The 24,319-nt window shown below is 48.1% G+C and overlaps 3 protein-coding genes across 11 annotated transcripts in view; 1 reads left to right on the plus strand and 2 right to left on the minus strand.

Moving 5' to 3' along the window:
* Positions 1-3,921, plus strand: part of Akna (AT-hook transcription factor) — a 47,443-nt gene extending 43,522 nt beyond the window's left edge. For all 3 annotated transcript variants that reach the window (XM_038335217.1, XM_038335216.1, XM_038335219.1), the window contains exons 20-22: positions 401-517; positions 643-829; positions 2,879-3,921. In XM_038335217.1, the coding sequence (XP_038191145.1) occupies positions 401-517; positions 643-829; positions 2,879-3,116 (542 nt within the window). In that variant the 3' untranslated portion in view covers positions 3,117-3,921. The remainder of the gene's footprint in view (positions 1-400; positions 518-642; positions 830-2,878) is intronic.
* Positions 3,922-5,089: 1,168 nt separating this feature from the next.
* On the minus strand, positions 5,090-8,040 carry Orm1 (orosomucoid 1). Of its 3 annotated transcripts, none has more exons than XM_038334649.1 (6): positions 7,908-8,040; positions 7,453-7,595; positions 7,247-7,317; positions 6,543-6,650; positions 6,327-6,430; positions 5,090-5,257 (listed from the first exon to the last, which is right to left on the minus strand). In XM_038334649.1, the coding sequence occupies exons 1-6, from the start codon at positions 8,019-8,021 to the stop codon at positions 5,192-5,194; spliced, it is 606 nt and encodes a 201-aa protein (XP_038190577.1). In that variant the 5' UTR covers positions 8,022-8,040; the 3' UTR covers positions 5,090-5,191. The 3 variants fall into 3 exon arrangements, with proteins under 3 accessions (XP_038190577.1, XP_038190578.1, XP_038190579.1); XM_038334650.2 differs by having other exon boundaries at positions 6,317-6,430; XM_038334651.1 differs by lacking the exon at positions 6,543-6,650.
* A 9,498-nt stretch (positions 8,041-17,538) lies between these two features.
* Positions 17,539-24,319, minus strand: part of Col27a1 (collagen type XXVII alpha 1 chain) — a 119,067-nt gene continuing 112,286 nt past the window's right edge. For 4 of the 5 annotated variants that reach the window (XM_038334008.1, XM_038334006.1, XM_038334007.1 and 1 more), the window contains 5 exons: positions 24,173-24,238; positions 23,350-23,521; positions 22,390-22,499; positions 20,807-21,025; positions 17,539-19,202 (listed from right to left, as the gene is read on the minus strand). In XM_038334008.1, coding sequence (XP_038189936.1) covers positions 19,056-19,202; positions 20,807-21,025; positions 22,390-22,499; positions 23,350-23,521; positions 24,173-24,238 — 714 coding nt within the window. In that variant the 3' untranslated portion in view covers positions 17,539-19,055. The remainder of the gene's footprint in view (positions 19,203-20,806; positions 21,026-22,389; positions 22,500-23,349; positions 23,522-24,172; positions 24,239-24,319) is intronic. The other variant, XM_038334005.1, reaches the window with a different exon arrangement.

Genomic DNA, 24,319 nt, shown 5'->3' on the forward strand with positions numbered 1-24,319 from the left:
GGTCTGGAGAGCAAGAGGAGAAGTCTGATGCTCAGCCAGGGGTAGCACGAGGGATCTACATCGTACGAACACCATGACCCTGCTGTGGACTATTCCCCTCAGCCCCCACTGGTTTCCTGGTTTCCCAATGATTGTTATGAGAGGATCAAGTCTATCTCAAAGGCAAAATGGGCTTATCATCTAGAGGGTCTGGGCATGAGATTAGATAGCCACTTCCTTTGACAAAGTACTGTCTTGTGGCAGCTCAGCTTCCTCCGACTGTGGAGGGAGATGGGCAGAGTAACTAGCACCATGAGCTGCTAGCATGTGGCCGGTGCCTACTTACACCATCGTGGTCGCTGTTTGTGTTGTCTTCCCACGCACAACCTTTCCAGACATCTCTCTCTCTTCCCCCTTCCAGGCAGTGCTGTCTCTAGAGAGCCGCCGGAACCATCCACGGCTGACACCCTCCGCTGTCCTCTGTGTGGTACAGTCAGGTCCACTGCAGAAGTAGATGGCCCCAGCTCAGCCCACTCTAGTAGGAATGCACGCTCAGCATCTTCCTTCAGTCTTGGGCTTGGTCAGCCCTCAGGAACGCTATAGGCTCGGCTGCATCTGCCCATAACCTCACACAATTTCTATGTGTCCTTCCTTCCCTTACAGAGAAGAACACCCCAAGGAAAACTGCATCTTCCACCCCCAGTCCCAAGCTGAAGAACAGACAGCTGGGCTCACCTGTACAACCGCTCCCTGGACTCTGGTACCTGGCTGCTGCACCCTCAGCCCCAACCCCACCAGCCTTGGCCTACATCTCCTCAGCTCCCATCATGCCGTACCCACCACCCACTGTGTGAGTCTTCCCTTCCAGCTGCCCTAACCTGCTTGAGTACCTGCAAAGCCAGCTGTCTTACATCATGTCAGAGGGATGGGAGCCATGGTGGCACCTTCTTGTAAAATGGGGCAGAAGCCTGAAATTCTTGTACTCGCTCAACAAACCCTTAGGGGCAGACTACAGGGTGATGGGGACCCAACAGTAAAGCAGACTTGCAAGAGGGCCCTGTGTCTGGGAGTCACAACTTTCTGGGTACCGAGAATCCTAGCGTTGTAGTGAGTAAATCTGTATTTTTATACAGTGGTAAGAATAGTTTCTTGGTTTTTTCCTCCCCTTTTTTCAACTGATTTTCATTGGTGGAATGATTTTTAGATTTAGAAGGTAGAAATCTTAGTGGACTTTTCCCAGTTCTCCCACGCACTATAACTCCCCATAGCCTGCGCTGATGTCTCTCTTCATGCATACACGTTACTGTAGAGAACCAGCTCCAATGCTTCAGTATTAATCTGAGCCTGCGGCTTTCCTCTAGCATCTTTGATTTATGTCTGAAGCCATTTCTATTCTGGGGTAACATTCAGGATCTCCTTCATTTAACTGGGCTCCTCTTGGTTGTGGCAGCTGCTTCATATTGCCCTGTCCATGCCTGGGACGTGCAAGACCACCGACTAGATGGTTTTGATATTGAACACCAGCTACTAAGAAGGGAAGAGTGGGCATGGTGGCCTGGTAATATTTCAGGGTCAGACATGACTATGCAGGCATACCCTCCACCCTCCCCTCTCATCACTGCTGTGGCTGAGGCAGAGGACTGTTTCTGTAGGCCTCAATTTTTCCGTCTGTTCAATGGGGTACTGCTGTGTGAGGATGAAGCGAAGCATGTCTGCAGACTCCACTGGGTGTCTGTGGAGTGTTTTCTGTACCTGGGAAATGCCATGACGGACTGAATGACGCCGTCTCTCCAGACCCCTTCCTGGCTTAACTCACCAGCTACTGCTCAGCCCGTTTCCACTGCTGTAAAGTGAGTTAGTTGGGATGCAATGTTATCCATAGACAGTCTTCCTGTGTGGATGACAGGCGGTAGCTGCCTCTGTGGCAGCTGATGCCAGGAGGGACAGAAGTCCGAGGCACCAGCAGGCAGCCTTGCTTCATGTCCAGGCCCTGACTCGCATGGTGTGGATACCTGCCCAGGTTTCTTGTCCCTGGGCAGGGAGATTGATGGCGTTTATCAGCCCTCTGGGACCCTCAGGATTCTCTACTGTTCTCAAGGCAAATCTTTACAGTCTGGGCTTAGGGAAGAGCTCACGAGGTTGTGGTGGCCACAAGAAAAGGAGATGAAGTAGCCAGCAGTTGGACAGATCACTGTAGCTCTCTGACCTGTTTGTTCTTCTGAGATGATAAAGATGACCACAAGAAGGACCGTTTGGGAAGCCGGTGCTGCATCAAGGGCGGCCAGTAGCCTAGTGCCTTAGGTATAGTTAGAGCAAACCAAGCCCCAGGTTCCTCCGGGGCCAGACTGCAGGACTGAGCTTGCTCCATAGCTGAACTAGAAATGTCAACAGTGCTGTGCTGCCACCTGCTGGCCATATGCAGCCCCGCAGCAGAGGCTCCGTAGTCCAAGCACCTTTGGCTTCTGCCAGGGAAAGCTTGCAACTCTCAGGCCTCACGTGAGCTCAAAGTATCAGAGCCATAGAGAGCCCAGATTCTCCACAAAGAGGGAGTGTTAACTGTTCTGATACCTCCAGGAAGCACAGTCATTAGCATTCACAGCTTAGCATTCTCCATCAACCTGCAACCTGCAGATTAGAGAATGTTCCAGATACTGGTAGAATTCCGTAGCAGCTCCAGGGTGCACACACAGACTGCTAAGCGAGAGGATGGTGTGAGCTAATTGTGCCTTGCACCTGCCACGCGTATTCTCCTTCGTCCCTCCAGGTTCATCTCTCCACATGGACCACACAGAGGGAGGAAACAGACCAGGGTGTTGAGCGGATGTGCAGCTGGGCGCCAAACCCATAGCCTGTGCTGTTGCTCGGCTCTCTAAATTGTGTTCTTCTTCCTTCTTCCCAGATACTATGCAACCCCAGCACCTACCTCAGCTCGGACAGCCTCCCCGCCTGCCCAGGGACGTCGGGGAACCTGGCACTCTGTCCACCTGGGTCTGAATGACCTGGAAGAGCTTCAGGCGGCACTCAACGAAGCCGCGCAGGCTGCTGAGAATGTGCGCGCCACCACCCGCCAGCTGAGCCGGTCCCTGTCTGCCGACCTGCGCCACGCCAGTAGCCTGCAAGGCTCTTGCCTCTTCTGACTCCCTGGAGACTCCGACTGAGGAGGCGAGGAGGCGAGGAGGCAAGGAGGCGGGCAACCTCTGTTGTCCCCTAGACAAGTCTCCTGGAGCCATTGATGGCTGGAAACGCCATGCCCCCTCCCCAGGAGCGACACCTGCCTACTCCACGTAGCATGTTTAAAATGGAGAGACATTGGCCTGGGCAGTAGTGGATGAACATCAAGGGGACCAGCCTTAACATGGGTAGTGATCAAGGCCACCTCTGTCCAGGCAGAGCCCCTGAGATTTTCTTTGCCATCCCTTCTGCCCATGCCCACCTATAGGTAACAACATGGATCTTACAGGACAGAATGTCTTTACACTGGGGAGCTACCTTGAGCTTGGATCCTTCTCAGAAGGCCAGTGGGGACAAGGAAAGCCTAGGGTCGCTGCATTGTTCCTGTCCCTGCCTGTAATAGCCATGCCGAGGCGGGGAGACCCTGGCTAGGGATGTTCATCCTAAGCAGCCTGTGGACAGTAGTACTTGGGGACCCGTGGGATGTCTTGGGATAGAGGCCTCCAGTGACACATGTCCAGATCTTCCGTGATTACAGAAGTTTCCCCCATGAGCCCACAGAGCAGAGGCTACCCAGGCAGAGAAAGAAACAGCCAGCAGCCTCAGACCTTCCCGCTACCTGCCTGGTCCTGGCTGAAGCTGAGAAACCATGCCAGCACCCCTTTCCCCATCCCATAGCGGAGTGATCTTAGCATTTCTGAAATGTGTGTTTTTCACAGATTGTTTGTATATTTGAGGCATTTAAAAAATCTATTTTCGTTATTAAAGCAAATGAAGGAAAATGAATAATGGTCTTAAGAAAGGGAAAAGAAATTCCCAAAGCTACTCGTGTCTGTGGTGTTTACTGAAAGTCTGCAGCTTTTAAAGATGAGGGTGGGGCAGGGAAGTGGATGCCTAGCTGCTAAGATCTCCCTAGGTACCTGCTGCATAGACTTCCAGAACAATCTGCCTGCCCTTTTATTGTCTCTGAACATTCCTTCCTCCTACCGTTAGTCCAGAGAGGCCAGCAAAGCAAGGCTGTAGTAGAGGGAGACGCCCCATGCCAGATTCTCCTTCCAGATGGAGCAGCACCCTCTGCCCGTGCCCACTTTGATACCGGGCATCATGTGCAGTTCTGCAGTCTCGTTCTTCCCCCAGTGCTGACAGGCAGAGCAGGGCACCACAGAGCTGTCTGTGCCCGCTGCCTGTTCCATTTTGGGTGGAGGGGGCGCCGTGTCAGGAGGCTGCAGATGCTGGTCATCCAGCACAGATGACCTTACCAGAGGGCTGAGTGTAGGTGGAAACCCCTCCCCAAGGAATGGTGCTGCCTACGCTCAAGCTGAGTGGTCCTCTCTGGAAATGTCCTCATGGACACACACACAGCACATCTCCTGGATGATTGCAAATCCATTTGAGTGTGAAGATTATCTCACACCTTGTGTTTGTCACCCAGTGGACTGAGCCCCCAAAACTCCAGTCATAACTGTGAAACAGTTGTCAGCTGTCAACCAGTCTCATCTTACAGTGTCACCATATGGGCACCCTGAGAATTCCTCCTGGGGACATCCAGCCCTCGGACCTACACCTAAACCTATCATGCCATCTTGCCCTGGCCTTTTGTACCATGCCCGTGGCAGCATCCACACGAGCCCTCCTATCTCCCAGCTCACCTCTCCTCAATGATTAGGATGGCACCCTTGTGATGGGCATTATACTCCTGGATTCCCAACCCCGACTCCTCGGTGGTCTTCTGCCTTGCTGTCTTCAGGTGTGCCCTCTTGGCACGTACAAGAGCAGCAGGCTTTTTTCAGCTCCTTGTAGCCTGAGTAAGATGCTCCTTCCTGGAAGCCTTCTCAGATTTCCCCAGGTGGGGCTTGTTGGACTTAGCTGAGACTCTACTCATGGCAGGCCTCTCCGTGAATGAATGAATGAATGAATGAATGAATGAGCAAAGACATGGTTATTGAATGTTTTGCCAAACCTTTATTGGTGTGAAGAAAGGACCAAGATGCACAGGGTGGGCGTGGTGAGCATGAGAACAGAGCACAGACGCCTGGCCTTCCTAGGGACCCTCCTCTGTCTTCTTTCTCTCTGGCTCACGCTGCTTCTGCTGCTGGCTGCACACATCCTAGGGGACAGCAGGGAAGAGAGCAGAGTGACTGAGCCAGTTGCGGTGGCATACCTGGGGGTGCTGAGGCAGGAGGATTGTAGAGTTACAGAATAACCAGGCTGGTCTTGAACTCACAGAGATCCGCCTGCCTTTGCCTCCCAAGTGCTGGGATTAATGGTGTGTGCCACCACCAACTGGCTATAAATACATTTTTGAAGGGAAAAATGAACACAATGATTAACTAGAAAGGCAGGGTAGTGTCAGCCAGCTGGAACCAAGATTTACCATGGCTTCTCTGGAGTATCTAGCGCAAGCCGTTCCCCTCTGAGACTCAGCTGTACACCCCATTGAGTGGGAGCACAGAGTCCCCCAAATGGGAGCCAGCATTTCTGCGCACGCCTGGCCACGGGTGCGGGGTGAGTCTACTGGCCCCACCGTCGTGAGATGAGGCAGCTGAGCCCTAGGTGGCTGGGTGACCTTTCTTCCATGCCCTGGTTGTGAGGCGGAGGTGGTGAGCTGTGAAACACCCCAGTTCTATGATTGTTTGCAACTTCCCCCTGGGAACGCAGCGTTGGGGGTGGCAGGGAGGGCTTGGGTGGAATCACAAAGAGCTGCGTGTCTCTGGAGCTACGTGCAAGCGCTCTGACTGATCCTGTGACAAAGTCAAAGCTGAGGGGGCCTTTTCCTCAGCCAGGTTTAGAGAGAGCATCAAGACTGGGCCACCCCTGACTACACCGAAGCCATCAGTCTCGCTGGAGCTGGAGAACCACAGAAGACTTCAACCACAGCTTGTAGTGAAAATGAAGGCCAGGGAAAAGCCTGGCACCCTGGCACCAGCCGTCTCCTCGGTTGCCCTTTCTCCTGCCCCTTCTCCTCCCCAGTCTTTTCAGGATCTCCTTCTTAACCCCACCCACACCCAGCCTGTTGCCTGTCTATGGTCTCTGTGAATCTCAGCTGCCACCGCAGGCCGCAGAGTTCCTTACAGCAGGACCCCTGCCTCCCCGGGCTGCCTCAGCCTCCAGGGTCACCCAGAACGAGACCACGTCCAGGGTGGTATCATCCATCCTCTTCATTTACCTTCATTTACCTTTTTCCAGTCAGTGTATATGATTTCTGACTCATCCATGCCCAGACTTCTGACAGCTTCCAGGAATTCCTCAAGAAGCTCTGGGGCAATATCTGTCTTGTTCGCTGCAGGAAGAACAGGCGAGCACATGGGAGGTCAGGCAAGAATGTGGGATGTGGCTGGGGGCCCAAGGGCAGAACCCTGTGTAGCTGAGGATCGGGGTGGCAAGGGGCCTACCATAGAAGGACAGTCCCAAGTTTTTCTTGTCTTCCAGGGCAAAGGCAAGCATGAAACCCCTATGTTTCATGAACACTTTCAAGTGGGCAACATGTTCTACTGCTCCCTCTGCAGGAGAAAAGGCTCTGAGTCACGGGAATGGTGCCAAGGTTTCCATTCCCAAGGCAAGGAAGCAAACAAGTGGGCAAATGCCTGGGGATCCCCAGAGCTGCCGTGTGCTCAGTTTCTGCTGTTCTTCATAGATGAGGAAAGCCAGGGGCCTTGGAAAGATGGTGACTATCTACTCCCATTACACAGAGGAGGGGCACAAGGGTTAAAAGCCTCGGGGCTGCTACGCAGTGTCCGATCAGACCCATCAGCATTGTGTGGCCTTTCTGTGTGTTGTCCCTGGGGACATGGAGGCATGGCTGCTCACCCCATGGATTCCCACTCTGAGCTCACAGAGAATGGGAAAGATTGTTAAAAGAACGACATAACCACCCTGTGCTGTTTCCTCCTCTGATCCTTGCGATACCCTCCTAGAAAGGGCCAAGTTCACATGAAGTATTTCCAGCAGAGCCCAGCACATGGTATGAACTCTCAGTTTCTGCTGGCCAGCTAGTGCTCTCTGTGGCCATAAGATCCAGGGCCTTGGCCACCCTCTCGCCTAAACTGGCCTAGCCCCCTCCAGAGGCAGATCCCTCCACATGAGTGCTGGTTCTCACCAAATTTTGAGAGAGTCCCATTCTCTCTCTGGACTCCCAGCTTGGTGGAGTTAAAGACACACCGGTCCTCCCTACAGGCAAAGAGAAGGAGAACAAAGAGTGAAAGGTGATGAGGAAATGTGACCAGCACGGGGGTCCAGAGGCAGCTAGAGAAGACAGCTGTCCTCGTTCCTGATGATGGGTGGGGAGCTGCTGCAAGGACTCACGAGGTCTGGTACTCCTGGAGCAAGATCGTGTTGTCTGTCAAGTTGGGGGTAAAGTAAAAATATTCTGCCTGTATCTTTTGAACTGCCTGTTTGAACTCGAGGTTGCGTAGAGCGGAGCCGATGTAAAACCATTTGCCAGAGAGCTGGGAAGATAAAGGCACACAGGTGAGCAGGCCTTGCTGTGTGGCAGTCATCAGCGATGAGAGATAGGCGAGAAAGGGCTCCTGAGCCACACATCGGGGAACTGAAGCCCCAGGCCAGGATCATACAGGCAACTCAACAATCAGCCCTCCACTGCTCTCTTCCCTTCTAGAGACTTCAGAGGAATGCTCCTGAGTTTGGAGTCCCAGGCTGGTTAGAATTTCCCACAGGAGAGGCACAGACAGGGAAGGGAAAGCCCCGAGGAAAGGTAGCTATGCACAGTGCTCAGAGCCAGGCCCCGGGCAGGCACTCACCCAGATCAGTGTGTCGTTGGTAATAGCTGTGCCTGTGATGTTGGCATGTTCTGGGTTCTGGGCCTCCAGAAGTGGCAAGAGGCTCAAAATGACAAGAACCATGTGCAGCACCATGCCAACACTCAGAGGTGCCAGAGCCAGGAAAAACTAATTCATGGCTGGAGGGTGCAGTGACCTTTATAGCAAGATGTGGGCAGGGCACAGGAGGTCAGCCAGGGACTGCGGGGCTGTGACACAATCCCACCAGTGCTGGGAAAAAACTTGCACAAAATGCCCTCTCGAACCACCTGTAAGTGCAGTTCTCACAGCCAGCCCTGACCCAGACTCCTGTCCTACAATTTCCTAAAAGTCAGAGTGTTGATTCATGGCGAAGGTGGCTACAAAGCTATTCCAAGGACACCTGAAATGTTAACAGCCATAGATTTTTAGTATAGATCCAAGCTAGTAATTTCATCCATTTCTTATCCCATGGAGCACGAGTGAGACACAACCCCCAGTCACAAATCAGACCCCCAAGGTGCTATGAAGAGGTTCCAGGTCAGAGTTGGAAGTGAACTTGGAAGACACTTAAGGGGTCAGGTCAAAGTCAAAGATGGGTGGCTAGATTTCAAATGAGTGTGATACTTCTGGGGAGCCCTGCCCCCCTGAAGACAGCCAAATACCCAACAAAGGCCGGTGTGGATCTGAGGGGAATATCTAGTCCAGCAAACGCCCCACTATCTCAACCAGACAAGGACATGGCAGTGTTTGCCCAACCCAGGAGCTGTGCTCAGCATCCAGCAAGCATCCCGTTCTAGTTCCTGCCTGTAGCTCTCTCTTTGTTCACATGAATGAACACTCTCAGAAAGTGTTGCTATGGCCAGGCACAGCGACGCCCACTGGGGCGGGGGATTGTTGCTGGGCGCTTGAGACCAGCCTGGAGTTACACAGTTTCCAAACTTCAACAACAACGAAACTGCTATAGCATGTTTACAATTTGTTCTTTCTATTTTTTGTGGCATCCATTATTTTTATATTTTAGTATAATCAGAGTTACAGTTTTAATGACACATAACTTGTCACTCACTATATTCTAACTTCATGAGACCCTTTCTTTAATCTGTGGCATTTTGTATTGTATCTCCCCACCCCCTTGACAAGCATCAGAACAGCACCCGACCATCCAGCAGAAAAAAGCATGCATGGACTCCCACATCCTGCATGTGGATGACTCTGGTGGAGTGATTTAAAGTAGCCCTAGCATCAATATGTTAAATGCACCAGGAAAGTGGGAAATGCACTGAGGTCTCCTGCAGAAAGAGTCCTGTCAGCACCAGAGGAAAATGAGCTAGTGGTAGATTTGACAGCACAGATGAAGCTCAACAGCACTGTAGCCAGTGGCAGAGCTCAGATATCCCAGAGGCAGGATGCTATGGATCCGTTTATAGGTGTTCTAGGATCTCCCAGACTAATCTGTAAGGATAAAACTGAAGTCAGTGGCTGCCTAGGGCAAAAGAAAGGGGCCATGGATGGCAGGGAAAGAAAAGGCAAGCCTGACTTTGTTAATCACAGATTAGAGTCCACTTCGAAAGGCACTATAATTAAAAAGCACACCTATCACTGGCTCAAGAAAATAGGATAGGGGCTGGAGAGATGGCTCAGCGGTTAAGAGCATTACTTGTTCTTTCAAAGGTCCTGAGTTCAATTCCCAGCAACCATATGGTGGCTCCCAACCATCTGTAGTGGAATCTGCTGCCCCTTCTGGCATAAAGTCGGGTATGCCAATGGAGCATTCATACATAAAATAAATAAATCTTTTTTATTGGTTTTATTGAGCTATATATTTTTCTCTGCTCTCTTCCCTGCATCTCCCCTCCCCTTCAACATTCTTCCATGGTCCTCATGCTCAGGAGATCTTGTCTTTTTCTACTTCCCATGTAGATTAGATCCATGTATGCCTCTCTTAGGGTCCTCATTATTGTCTAGGTTCTCTGTGATTGTGAATTGTAGGCTGGTTTTCTTTGCATTATGTCTAAAAGTCACTTATGAGTGAGTACATATGATATTTGTCTTTCTGGGTCTGGGTTACCTCACTCAATATGATGTTTTCTAGATCCATCCATTTGCCTGAAAATTTGAAAATGTCATTATTTTTCTACTGTGTAGTACTCCATTGTGTAAATGTACCACATTTTATTTATCCATTCTTTGGTTGAATGGCATTTAGGTTGTTTCCAGGTTCTGGCAATGACAAAAAATGCTGCTATGAACATAGTTGAGCACATGTCCTTGTGGCACGATTGAGCATCCTTTGGATATATACCCCAAAGTGGTATTGCTGGGTCTTGAGGAAGGTTGTTTCCTAATTTTCTAAGTAATCACCACACTGACATCCAAAGGGGTTGTACCAGTTTTCAATCCCACCAGCAATGAAGGAGTGTTCCCTTTACCCCACAACCTCTCCAGCAAAGAAGCAAAAACTATAAAATGGAAAAAAGAAAGCATATTTACCAAATGGTGCTGGCATAACTGGATATCAACATGTAGAAGAATGAAAATAGATCCATATCTATCACCATGAACAAAACTCAAGTCCAAATGGATAAAAGACCCCAATATAAATCCAGTCATACTGAACCTTATAGATGAGAAAGTGGGAAGTACACTTGAACGCATTGGCACAGGGAACCACTTCCTAAATATAACCCCAGCAGCACAGACACTAAGAGAGACAATTAATAACTGAGACCTCCTGAAACTGAACACTTCTGTAAAGCAAAGGACATGGTCAACAAGACAAAATGACAGTCTACAGATGGGAAAAGATCTTCACCAACCCCACACCAGACAGAGGTCTGATTGCTGGGCCAAAATTATCTTAGGGCCTGTACCTCAAGGCCTATAGGACCGAGGAGAACCTGACTTGAGTCTGAGTGAGGATGAGGCTCGACTGTCTCTCATTGGCTGGAGCTACCCCCACATCACACCATGTCACTTGACCTGTATAAGCTGATGCTCACAGTAATAAACCGAGTTCCTGCTTTGACACAACTCCCTATCACATATGATTGTCCTGCATTGTGGGGTTGCAGAACAGGCATCCTGTGTCATGGGGTTGCAGAATGGGCAGATAGCAAAGAAACCTTTCCCTGGGGAATAAGGAAGCTCAAGGAAGCCTAGCACTGATCTCCAAAATATACAAAAAACTCAAGAAATTGATTATCGAAAGAACAAATAATCCAATAAAAATGGAGTACAGACCTAAACAGAGAACTCTCAACAGAGGAATCTAAAATGGCTGAAAGACACTTAAGGAAATGCTCAACATCATTAATCATCAGAAGAATGCAAATCAAAAAACTCTGAGATCCCATTTTACACCTGTAAGAATGGCCAAGATCAAAAACACTGATGACAAAATAAATAAATCTTAAATAAAGAAACTAGGATAGTCTCCATTGTGTGGGTGAGATAACAAGCAGCACAGAGACATTAGTGACCTGGAGAAAGACACACAGCAGCAGGGTACCAGTCAATTGACACCTAAGATATGAGGACCCCTCTCTACCTCCTTCTGTAGCAGCAGCCATGAGAAGGACTGCTGATTCTTGATGTGGGATTCCCTTTTGTATGCTATGATTACCATTGGTTAACAAAGGAATTGCTTGGGCCTATAGCAGAGCTATAGGGGAACAGAGCTTGGCTGGGAGAAAGAAGGACAGAGTCAGAGAGAAGCCATGTAGCCCTGCCAGAGATAGACACCGGAACTTTTCCCAGTAAGCCACAGCCTCTGGCAATACACAGTTTAATAGAAATGAGTTAAATTAATATGTAAGAGTTAGTCAATAAGAAGCGAGAGTGAATGGGCCAAGCAGTGATTTAATTAATATAGTTTCTGTGTATTTTGGGGCTGGGCAGCTGGGATGAACAAGTGGCTGTCTCCTTCCTTGCAACTAATTGGCACCCACATCACCAACTAAAATCCACTTAAAGCCTGAGAGGGCTTGCAAAGGAATTCTGGACACTAAAAAAATAAAGTTTAGCCACATTTTTTTTTTCCAAATGAGTTTTGCTTGCTGGTGGCATGCTGTGGCTCCTTTAAGAGAGGTTTTCCTGATTAAGCCATAGCGAGGGGGGGGGGAAGCTGTTTTGAAATGCCAGCTTTCTGGGCTGTGCTGCCAACATGACCTCTGGCTCTTTCAGGAAACTAAGCATTTGAATGGGATTTGTAAGCAACCTGCTATGGCTTGTTTGGTGGCAACACGGACTGACTGTGTGCCTGGAGATGGGCATTGTGCAGGGCTCTGGGAGGCAGCAGAGGCAGAGAGCAGTTCCACCATGCCAGATTGGGCAGGGCAAGCAGTCACTTCTGTATTTGTCCTAGGAATGGCACAGCTTAAGTTTTAAGAAGTACTCCTGAACAGTAAAGAATTACAGATACACAATAGGACAGATTCAGACATAAAAAACCTCTAAATGGGTCACAGTGTTGGATAAATGTACATAGGCTTAGGAGAGAGAAGAAAAAATAAAGTATAAACAGTTATAAAAGGAAGTAAATGGTTTTAAAAAATAAAACAAAGTCTTTAAAGAGACAGAATACAGACAGCCATAGATTAAAAGGAGTAAAGAAAAATAAGTCATGTAAAAATGGAAAATTCACAGAGAGTCTAGATTATGTATATTATTGTGTTTTCTTTGAATTTTCTGACTGCAGAAAAACATTTGATTCTGGGGATTGCTAAGCTAAACCAACATATATACTTTAATGGTATCTTGCTTTCAAAATATGGATCTAAGGATATGTTACTTCTTTTGTTTCCACAGAAGATGAGAACCTGTGGATTAATTCTAGACTAATGTGGTTTGATGGACCAATAGCCCCTGAAAGGTTACCTTGAATACCCCTCAAAAATTACTTCACCCAATAAATAGCAGGAAGCAGATTGAAGAAAACTATGCCTATATTCCCAAATATTCTTTATAAATGTTTGTTTACATTTAAAGGGGGATATGCTGTAGAAATTTGCATTAGTATGAGTCTTGGTTTATTAACCCAAATTTAAGGTCAATTTTGTTATATGATATTTCTGATTTTGATTAAGGTATTGTGTTTCTGCAGCTCATTAAAAATGTAATGTATAATTAAGAAATATAGGTTAATAGATAATCATCTATAATAGTCAAGCTTGTAATTATGTTAGTATATATATATGTACAGAGATGTATTTCAAATGGATAGGCATTCTTCAAACCTTTCAAAGACAGCATATGACATTTAAAATGTTTTAAGAAGTTAGGACTTTTCATGACAATGAGACACATATGCTCCTGGCAGCACCAATTACTTCTAGAGGAAGGTGGGCATCAGTGAGGCTCCTTATGGAGTTTGCTAGCCATTTGGGCAAGAAACTGCTCTTGCCTGGACTCCTTGATGGTGTGCTGTATGAACTGAACATGCAGCACCCACAGAAAAATGACTGCTGAACTTGTCTAAAGGTGAGACAGTCCTTCAGAGTTCCTGCTTCATGAAAGAATCTGCCAGACATTCTTCAGGACACAGAAGAAAGTGACTGACAAACTATCAATATAGGTGGAACTGTCTTTGAAAGTTCCTGCTTCATGGGAAAGTCTCCCCGATGCAATGTGTCTGTAGGCTGAAGATGGATGCCCCAATGTTGTAGAAAAACTTTGAGTGACTGTCCAGGCAGCGAGATATCTCTGTCAATTCTAGAGTTTTGGAAGTTTCTTACAATGAACTTCCTGTTAACTTAGGTAATATTATATCCTTCTGGAGTCTTTGATGGTGTTGAAGAATAGATACAGTTTTCCTTAATCATGATATTGTAACTGTAATTCTTGCTTGATACCTGCTTTGTTATATGCAATTTTACTATGTCAAAGTTAAAACTTCCTTTTTCATTTAAACAGAAGAGGAACGGTGATATGAGATTCCCCTCTGTATGCTGTGAATACCATTGGTTAACAAAGGAACTGCTTTGGGCCTATAGCAGAGCTATAGGTGAACAGAGCTAGGTGGGAAAACTAAACTTAATGCTGGGAGAAACAAGGGCAGAGTTAGAGAGAAGCCATGTAGCCCTGCCAGAGATAGACACTGGAACTTTTTCTGGTAAGCCACAGCTTCTGGCAATACACAGGTTAATAGAAATGGGTTAAATTAATATGTAAGAGTTAGTCAATAAAAAGCTAGAGCTAATGGTCCAAGCAGTGATTTAATTAATACAGTTTCTGTGTGATTATTTTGGGACTGGGCAGCTGGGAACCAACAAGTAGCCTTCTCCTAATAGATCTAATTCTACATTGTAATATATCTACAGATTCTAATAGATCTAATAGAATAATAATCTAATAGAATCTGTAGGTCAGGGCTAGGAAAATATACCAAAGATTGTTGGGAAAAGTCCAGGTCCTATGTAGAGATCTTGACAACTTATGTATGACTGACCTCTTTGAACTTCAATTCCTTTGTATGAAAGCCTTTCACGGTCTGCCCACATTTCACAAGTCAAGCACATGAGATGAAAGCATAGCACACACTATGCTCATTCAGGGGGTGTGGCCAGTGTGCAGGAACTATCTCCATTAGGAGCATAAATGGTGTTTTTCCTGGCTTGACCCATATGCAGCTGGCTTCTACAGATCCAAGAGCAGGCGCTGAGGTGTTGGCTCAGTGTGTAAAGTGCTTGCCCTACAACACAAGGACTTCAGTTTGATCCCAGGAACCCATATACTCAAGTCTGGCCATGGTGGCAGACACCTGCCATCCCTGCAGGTTCCTGGTGCTCAATGGCCAGGCAAGCTAGCTGACTTGACGAGCTCAAGGCCAAATGAGAGAAGTTGACTTCTCTGAGAAAAAACATCTGAGGTTTGTCTCTGGTGTGCATACACACACCCTCCCCCCCCCACACACACACACACACAGAGAGAGAGAGAGAGAGAGAGAGAGAGAGAGAGAGAGAGAGAGAGAGAGAGAGAGAGAGAGAGAAAGAGAGATATGCACGTGCACACTCAGTGGCAATTGACCATTATTCTACTCTCCTACCGTGGACTGAGGACTGAGAGCCCTACCCATGACTGGCAGGCAGGACATAGCACAGCTCTCATGGCAAAATTAGGTCCCTCTCAAGGCCTTGACCCAGGCAAGACGCTAGGCCCAGAACTTTCAGTGTCTTTCTGTCTGTCCTCACAAGCTACTGGACATTGTGGGGTGAATTGGCTTTGACTGACCTTGCAGCACCGTGGACAGGACAAAGCCAGCAAACTGAGCTTTTCCCTGGAAGGCCAGCCTGCAGGGGAACCCATTCTGATGACTTCCTGACACCTAGGTTGCACAATGGGAGGTTGAGAAATGTAGGAATGATGGCTTAGAGGATGCTGCCAACTGCAACTTCTGGGAAGAAACTGGCTCAGCTCCAGGGTGTTAGCTGGCCAGGACACAGGGACCATGAATCAGTGAGGCAAAGAGGTGCACATACTCCCTTTTCCCCTCCAGCCCTTCCTGTTGGCTCCTGTGTCTCCGGTGTCATGTCTACAAAGCCAGAGAGGCTACTGACAGTGCCAGAGTTCTGATTTCCAGGCCAACCTGTCCTGTTGTCTCAGCTCTGCCATGTGTCACCTGCATAGACCCACTGATTCTGGTCTCTGATGTCTGTTTCATGGCGTCCAAGCCCCTCTGCCGCTGCCCTATCACCAGAAGGGGGTCACTGGCTCTTCCTACTGTGTGCATGAGCAAGGCTTGTTTTCCTAGCTGCAGTCGTGAATTCCAAACCATGCTGATGACTGGACACTGAGGTCTGCAGTAGTAGGTGTCCATATTGCACAGCATAGAGAAGGTTCTCAAACTGAGGAAGTAGTAACTTCGGACTTTTGCCTGCACCTTTTGAGGCAGGTGTTATGAATTCTCTCAGATGGAGTGTTACGATGGCCAGAAGGGGAACACAGCCAATATCTACCCACTGAAGAACAGATAACTTGCAATCTGTCCTTACTGTATCCATTCAGGCTCAACAATAGCCATCTTGAATTATGCACTTCTTTCAGGGAACTCTCCTGTTTTCTTTGCTTAGTTTCTCAGCAAACTATAAATTGGTACATTAGCATGGTATGTTGAACTTTTGTGTATGTACATATATGTGGGTGGGTGTCATGTATGTTCATATATGTGTATATACATATATATGTGTGCATGTATATGTCATGTATGTTCATATATATATGCATATGCATGCATGTGCCTGTAGAGGCCAGTGATCAACCCCAGGTGTTATTTCTCAGGAACTGTTCAGCTTATATATTTTTTCAAAGATTTACTTATTTATTTAGACAGTATCCTGCCTGTAGGCCAGAAGAGGGCACCAGATCTTATTATAGGTAGTTGTGAGCCACCATATGGTTGCTGGGAATTGAACTCAGGACCTCTGGAAGAGCAGTCAGTGCTCTTAACTGCTGAGCCATCTCTCCAGCCCTCAGCTTATATTTTTGAGGCAGGGTCTTTCACAGAACCTGGAGCTCATTGATTTGGCTGGGCTGGCTGGCAAGCAGGTCCCATTGATCCTCCTGTCTCTATTGTCCCTTTGCTAGGATTACAAGGGTGTGCCACCACATCCAACTTTTTATGTGGGTCTGAGGATTGAACTCTGGTCCACACACTTGTACAGCAGACACTTTACTGTTAGGAGCTGCAGACCCTGAGACCCTGAACTTTGTATGACTTCTTGCCTGCTGGAGTAAACAGCTTGTTTTCCTATGCTTGCAGCTGCTCTGAGCATGGGACCCTCATGAGTTCCTGAAAACAAGGAAGCGGTTTCTGGTGGGTTTACAGTGGAAAATCCCCTATTAGTCAAGGAGAGCACTAAATAAGCTGTCTGGGAGCATAATAAAATTGGCATTCTCGCTTCAAGAGTGGCCCATGTCTCTGTGTGTTCTTTAATCCCCAGGCTTTGCCTGACTGTGGTTTCAGGTGGTGCAGGAACCACACTTTCCTAAGAGTCATCTTCCCAGTCCCAGTGCACGGAGCTTTAAAACCAGGCCCTTGTGCCAGGAATGCACCTTCGCGTCTGACCCAAACTACAGGGATGCGCTTGGTGTTGCTGTGTCCAGAACCACCTTTCTGTAGTAGATCCCCAATAAACATGTACACTCCTAATCAGCCCCCTTCCTTCTTTGCTTTGGTGGCACCTATGGTCATCGCTTTTATTCTGGGCTGGGTCAACCCAGAACAATAAGATGTAACAGCATTGCCATCAAAATGAAAGAAGAAGCACACCTGATTCAACACACACACGCAAAACCCCGGGTCCAATCCCTGAGAATGGAGCCCACTGGAGGCTGGAAGGGCCCAGGGCAACTCCAGGCTTAGGGGCTTGGTTAGAGAATGGCTCTTGCTCCTCCTTCAGAACCCTGGCAGATGGCATCCATTTTGTCCTAAGCTTTAAGACTCAGCAGGGCACCTCCGTGCATCTTCCCCCATCACTGAAGAGCCTGTCTTTGAGTGAAGAAGCGTCAGACCACAGCCATCATTCCATTGCTCAGTTTTAAATATTTATTTAAAGTCCAGAAGGGAACTTGAGAAACAGAACCCACTAGGGGTTTGACCACACTGACGTTTAGGCAGAAACAAGAGGACGGCAGTGAACACACATCAACGGACTGGAGGGAAACACGGAAGGGGACACAGGAAGCAGCACTCAGATGGGGACCAGACAATGCTCATCTGGCCTGAGGCGGGGTGGGAGGGGTACACAGGCAGTGTCTGGGGAGGGTGGGCGGGGGAGGTATTAAATAATGAAAAGCAAATCCAATTCCCCACAAGACACAACTTTAGAAACACACAAATAGACACTGTAACATCAACCTTCTATAAAAATAACTCCATAGTTAAAATAACTTCAAAATCCAACTGGGGTCCCAACCTATGTAGGTTGCATGGAAGGTTACTGCTGTGGAGACTGATGAGGTGCTCAAAATCGGTCCTTCCTTCTCCACCCACATTGGCACTTAGGGGAAAGGACAGTGGGTCCCTACATAGCTGTGTAATGCTGAGAAAGCGGGAAGGTTGGCTGCGCTTGGAGGATGGACTCTTGGGAGGGAAGATCTTGGGTCTTTGGAAATGGCTTCTTATTTACATCCACCTTCAAGGTCAGCCCTAGCCGATACTCTTCCTCAGATCCGAGGAATCTTCTCCCAGGGCAGGTCTTCTAAAGGGAACTGAACCCTCCAGGAGCAAGGAGGACCACATTATCATCAGAGTGCCTCCTCAAGAACAGAAGCAGAATCTCTATACTTCTGGTTACTGGTAGGATTTTTTTGTTTTGTTTTTTTTTCTTTTTTCCTTTTTTTCTTTTTCCTTTGCTTCCTCCTCAGCAGATTACAGGGGTAGCACTAGTAACATTGTTAAATTCCCATTTGCAGGAGAGAGAGATTGTGGACAAGGTCCCATTAAAAATGTTTCTCCAAAGCCTTTGTGGCAACAAAAATAGTAGCACCTTCAGAATCTTAAATAAGGTTATTTTTTTCTTCGTAAAAAATCACATACATTACAAGAGACAATTGTGAGCACCAGCGATTTCACAGTGGGAGGTAGCATACAGCACCCCAACCTGGGGGTCAGTCTCTCCACACCCCCAGCTCTCTTGTTCTTCCTCACCTCTCCCAGGTGAAAAAATAGGAATACATATTCTCTTTGATTAAATAATATATATAGATAGATTTCTTTCTTTCCTTTTCTCCTCTTTTTTTTCATGTCTCCTTTCTAATATTGCACATCAAAAGCTCCCGAACAGGGACCAGCTGACAACACGCCACACCCTTCCCTTGAGGTGGCATCAATGGGGGTGGGGCTCTTTGGGCAGGAAGTTGGGGAGGAAGGGGCGTCTGCAGAGCTGGGCAAGAGGCCATGGCTGGAGTAGGCTACAAGTTCTGCTTGCTCTGATTGGCTCTTTGGTTGGTTCTTGGGGCTAGGCTGAGATGGCGGTTCTCCAGGACAGCCTAGTACAGCCTGGTACCCTTTCTCAATTCCTGCTGAGCAGATAACATCTGGGGCCTGCACCAGGGTCCTAAGGTGGCATCCTGAATCTTCTGGAACTAACTGCCCCCAGCCTCTTCTCTCCCCACAAGACTTAGTGGAGCCTCTAGGTCAGAGGTTGGAGGTCAGAGGAAGCATGCAGGTCCGACTTCGAGGCGGTACTGCTTCCCTGATGAGACAGGTGGGAGGTTGTCCACGCTGACAATGGGCAGCTGCTGAGGGTCCTGAGTCCGGAAGGTGAACAGTGTCTGGTGCCAGCGGCCATCATGGATCTGTAGGAAGGTGACAAATGCATTTCTCACCCTTCTTTGTTTTGCAGAAACAATGACTTGTATGTGGCACATCTGGGCACACATCTGGCTTGGTTGCTTCCATTTTATTTCCATTTATCTTCTATCTATCTATCTATCTATCTATCTATCTATCATCTATGTATCTAATTATCTATGTATCTATCCATGTTTCTTTCTTTCTATCATCTATTTATCTATCTATGTCTCTATGTATCTATATATGCATGTATCTATGTATATATCATCTATGTATCTATCCCTGTTTTTGTATGTATGTGTGTGTATGTATGTATGTATGTATCTATCTATCATCTATGTATCTATCCCTGTTTGTATGTATGAATGTATGCATGCATGTATGTATGTATGTATCTATCTATCTATCTCTATGTATCATTTATGTATCTCTCCCTGTATGTATGTATATATGTATGTATGTATCATCTATGTATCTATCCCTGTTTGTATGTATGTATGTGTTATGTATGTATGTATGTATGTGTCTATCTATCTATCTATCTATCTATCTATCTATCTATCTATCTATCATCTTTCTATCCCTGTTTGTATGTATGTATGTATGTATGTATGTATCTATCTATCTATCTATCTATCTATCTATCTATCTATCTATCTATCTATCTATCATCTATGTATCTATCCCTGTATGTATGTATGTATGTATGTATGTATGTATGTATGTATGTATCTTTGAGAAAGGGTCTCATAAACCCCAGCCTTGTCTTAAACTCCTGTTTCTCCTGCCTCTACTTTCCCTTTCCTCCCCAAATCAGGTACTGGGATCATAAGTGTGAACCATTCCACCAACTTCAATTTTTAATGTTTTTTTCTTTTGTTCTTATTAAGTAATAGTGTGTGAAATCCACCGTGCTTTAATTTTCAGGCACATTCCTAGTTAGTTCCCACGAACATATTCTACAAGTGGACTCCAGATCCAAGGACAGCCCGTGTTCTTGAGTACGTCCTGGCTCTCTGTTTACACAGAGCTGTTCTCCAGCATCTTTTTCTCAGTAGCTTCACGCGGGGTGCCACATCCTCATGACACTGAGGGTTACTAGGTTGACTTTATGAAAGTAGTTTTACCTTTGGACGACTTTCTGTCTCCCTCAACCCTTAAAGCACATCGTGTTTAAGACATTTGAAAGTGACCAAAACTGTTAGAAGAAAGAAAGGGGCCTGACCAGTGGAGGGAAGAGAATAGATACTCTTTCAAAGAGGCCTTTGCGAGATAACAAATGTTCTTATAGCCTGAAGAACTCAGGTTCCCAGAGAGGTTAGTCTAGGGAGTGCAAGGCCCTGGGTTAATCCCCAGCAACACACATATGCGAGTGCACGCGCGTGTGCGCGCACACACACACACACACACGCACACACACACACGCACACAGGTACCCACACACAGAGGAACGCAAAGTCAGTTTTACAAATAAATCATTCTAATGAGATTACATGATGATAATGAAGTATATGCAATGTAGTATAAAATGATACATACACATAAAACTAAACAATTTCTCCTAGTGTCCCCACATCAAGGGACAACGAGGGGCTCCAACAGTTACCTTGCAGCCATCCACAGACACCTCTGGCCTAAACTGACCCCCAGCTTCGAAGACCTGTCCATTCCAGGCACGGAAGCGCACAGCTTGTCTGGTAGAGGGGTGTCCTGGGCTTTCCTGCCACACCGTCAGGTTCAGGCAGTGAATCGTGATGTGCTGTGTCCCCTCAGAGCTGAGCAGGTGCAAGAAATTCATCTGGACCCGGCTGACAGCAAACTCCAGCTGTGGAGGAGATGCAGGTGGGAAGCAAGCCTCAGATGCCCCACCTTTCTGGAAGGCACCAGGGTCAGCCCTTTCCTGGCCAGTTTTTCCTGTGTCATCTTTCCACTTGAAAGACAGGGAAACTGAGTTCCATGTGAGCTGGTCCTGTAACCTAGTGGCTGTTCAAGCCCAGACCAGAGGTCTGAGAGTCTTGCTGTGGTTTGTTTTCTCTTCTCTCAGGTAGGTGAGCTAAGGGTTCAGCCAGGTTCAGAGGCTGGCAAGGATTTTGTCCAAGCTGAGTGTGGAGGAAATATAAGGGGCCATAAAGAATTTAGTCTATAAAGGACTCAAGAGCTGCCAGAGCTGTGGTGTGGGGCTACAGGAAGGTGGGGCTTAGTGGAAGGCGGTTAGTTCATTGAGGGCAAACCCTTCAAGAGGATATTTTTGCTTCTGACCACCAGGAAGTAAGTAGCTCTCCTCTACTATGTATAGTCCATACCTTAGACCCCAAGGCAAAAGAGATAAACAATCTGTAGGAGACAAAGAAACCTCTTTTCCTTCCAGTTGTATCTGAATTTTGTTATAGAGACACAAAGCTAATTAGTCTGCCATTGTTCCTGCTGGGCCCCTCTGTGGCCAATCCAGAATGATACCATGTGGTCCCCAAACCTCCAAGTCATCAAGAAGGGAGCCCACAAAAGTCACAGTGGCCCTGCTGGACTAGGAGCTCCAGCTGCAGGGATAGTAGCAAGTCTGACCTCTCCACACCTGGATCAGGGTCTGGCTAGGTCAGGAAGCCAGCAGACTTGTTGGCAGCACTGTCTCAGCTATGGGGAGGTGCCTCAGAGAGTCACTGGATACAAAAGTCTGGGGCTCCCTACCTCCACTGCAGCCAGAGAAGCTTCTCTATGTGGCACACCCCTACCCTTACCCCACATGGACAGCCTTGTGTAGCAGAAAGACAAGCCATGGAAGGTCATCCTAGCCCCTCAGCTGCTGCCTGTCTGCTTTACTGTTGAGTTGCCTGGTCCCACCCCAGAATGCTTAGCCCAGGGACAGACATGGTGTGCAGGCACTGAACAGGATTTAAAGGGTACGTATGCAAGACTGACACATGTCCCCGATAGTCAATGCATGATTCTCTCAGACTACAGACTATTCCAAGTGGTGTTCTTCAGCACTGAGACCCCAAGTGTGTGAGAACACGGTAATGTGAAAGGGTTTCTTAATCACACATTAGACCTACACACGCCCAACTTCTAATTGAGGGAACTATGTCTCAAGAGGGGATGGCTTTTCCACAGCCCTTCAGGAAGTCAAGCAGGGCTCGGGGCAGGGACTGGCAAGATAGGCAGAATCTGGTGGGAATGGGGAGCAGATGATACCTTGGAGGCCGTGATGGGCTTCAGACACGTCTGTCCACCATGTGTAAAGTTACAGGAGACTTCAATGGTGTCAGAGGAGCAGCCGAGGTTGGGGTCCATCCAGTAGGTCCCTGCAGCAGAGCAGGACAGGGACATGTGTATCAGAAGGAGACGAGGGGTTTTTGTAGGACATGTGACTGTGACTCACAGGGCTGCCACGGGGTGGGAAGTCAAGGGGCAGGGCAGACAGACACAGATTTCTCAAGGCACAGGCAGGGAAGGATGCCTTCTAGATAGAGCAGACAAACGGGGAGTCCCACACTCTGGAAACACGCCCTGGGCTTCTGCTGGGATGTATTTACTCTATAGAGCAGACAACTAGGCTCTCAGCCCCTCTAGCTTCTTCAAGGCTCAGGCTTCCTCCCGACCTGCCCAGGGAGCTGGCGCTCTGGCTACATCTGTTTCCCTCTATCTGCCCTTCTGCCTGCATCTGGCATCCCTGCTGGGCTTCCTGGCTGCCGAGAGCTCAGCAGCAGAGGAGGGGGTGCCCCAACGTCTACTTCTAGCTCTGTACTGCTGTGCACACCCTAACTCATGGATGAGGTCAAATGAGGTTAGATGCTGAGGATCCCTGCTCAAACAGGAAGCCCCTAGGGTTCTCTCAGCCCTTGGAGGGTTTTTTTGTTTTGTCTTGTCTTTCAAAGTCCTTATCTCTGTGCTCTGAATGGTCCCAGCTTGTGACTATGGGGTCCATATGGCTCATTCTCTCTACAAAGCCCTCAAAGCCTGAACCACAGGCCAGGCACTGTGGAACACGGAGGCTGCTTGCTGAGTGAATAAATGCTGTATGACTATCTCTGTGAGGACAGAAACTTGACTGAGCTATGCCAGTGCCAACACTCCGGGGACCCGAGCACCTCCTGAATTTGTGCTACCACAACACAGGCCGGAAGCCCCTGCTCAGTCCATAGACACCCTTACCGTCTGCCACCCTCTGCTCACAGTCCAGGAGGTCCCGGCAGACCCGGGCTGGATTCTCCTTGGTGCCCAAGGGCATCTTAATGCTCTGGATGAGGTTGCTGAGGTAGTGTAAGGTTTTGAAGATCTCTCCTCCCTGGTCCAGCACAAGCTGCTCTGGATAGCTGTACCCCTGCTATGGAGAAGCAGGGCCATCGGCTCATTTTGTCCTGGCCTTGTCCAATGTCCCAGACACATCCCTCTAAAGTTCTCACTGTCTGGGGGACCCGGTGACCTCCCAGTTCCTGGCTAGCTTAGACTTAGAAAATAGGTGCTTCCTTGTCCCCGGCCTATGAGCCCAGCGGTGTTGGTAGAAGGTCCGAGTTACAGGAAGGAGCTCTCCACCATGAGAAGGAAGCAAGGCTGCAAAATGGGTTCTGATATTGGCTGGAACACCTGAGACCCATCTCAGCCTGGAACTGTGGGGCAGAGCTGACCAAGCTGTGTCTCAGCAGCACCCTGAGGCTCCCTTGGTTCTGGGTGACCCCTGGGTGACCCTGGCAACCTGCTGTGGGCTATGGTCCGAAAAGCATCCGTCTCTCACTCAGGGCAGATACACACTAGATGTGAGATACTTCCAAGACATGGAAAGGCATGGTGTCTGCATCTGGCCTGGCTGTGGTACCACTTTGGACTGTTGTTTCCATCTGAGCCTTAGTGATGATTTTCACTGAGACTGTGAGGCATCACTATGACACCTGGTGTCAGCCATGGGGACAGCATCCACCTCCATGACCTCTCTTTCTCCCAGATCCAGAGGTCACATGAGCAGACATTCCGGCAGTACCTCTGGTCTGACTGCTCCGTGAGCATCCATCCACGTCTGGAAAGCTCTTCCAAGGTCATCTTGCTGCTACACAAGGAAAATAAAAGATGTGTATCCTGTCCCCCTCCCAGGGGAAGCCAGATTCAGAAAGTAGAGCCAGGGGCGCAA

Source organism: Arvicola amphibius, chromosome 6 (assembly GCF_903992535.2).
Source record: "Arvicola amphibius chromosome 6, mArvAmp1.2, whole genome shotgun sequence".
NCBI classification, from domain to species: Eukaryota; Metazoa; Chordata; class Mammalia; order Rodentia; family Cricetidae; genus Arvicola; species Arvicola amphibius.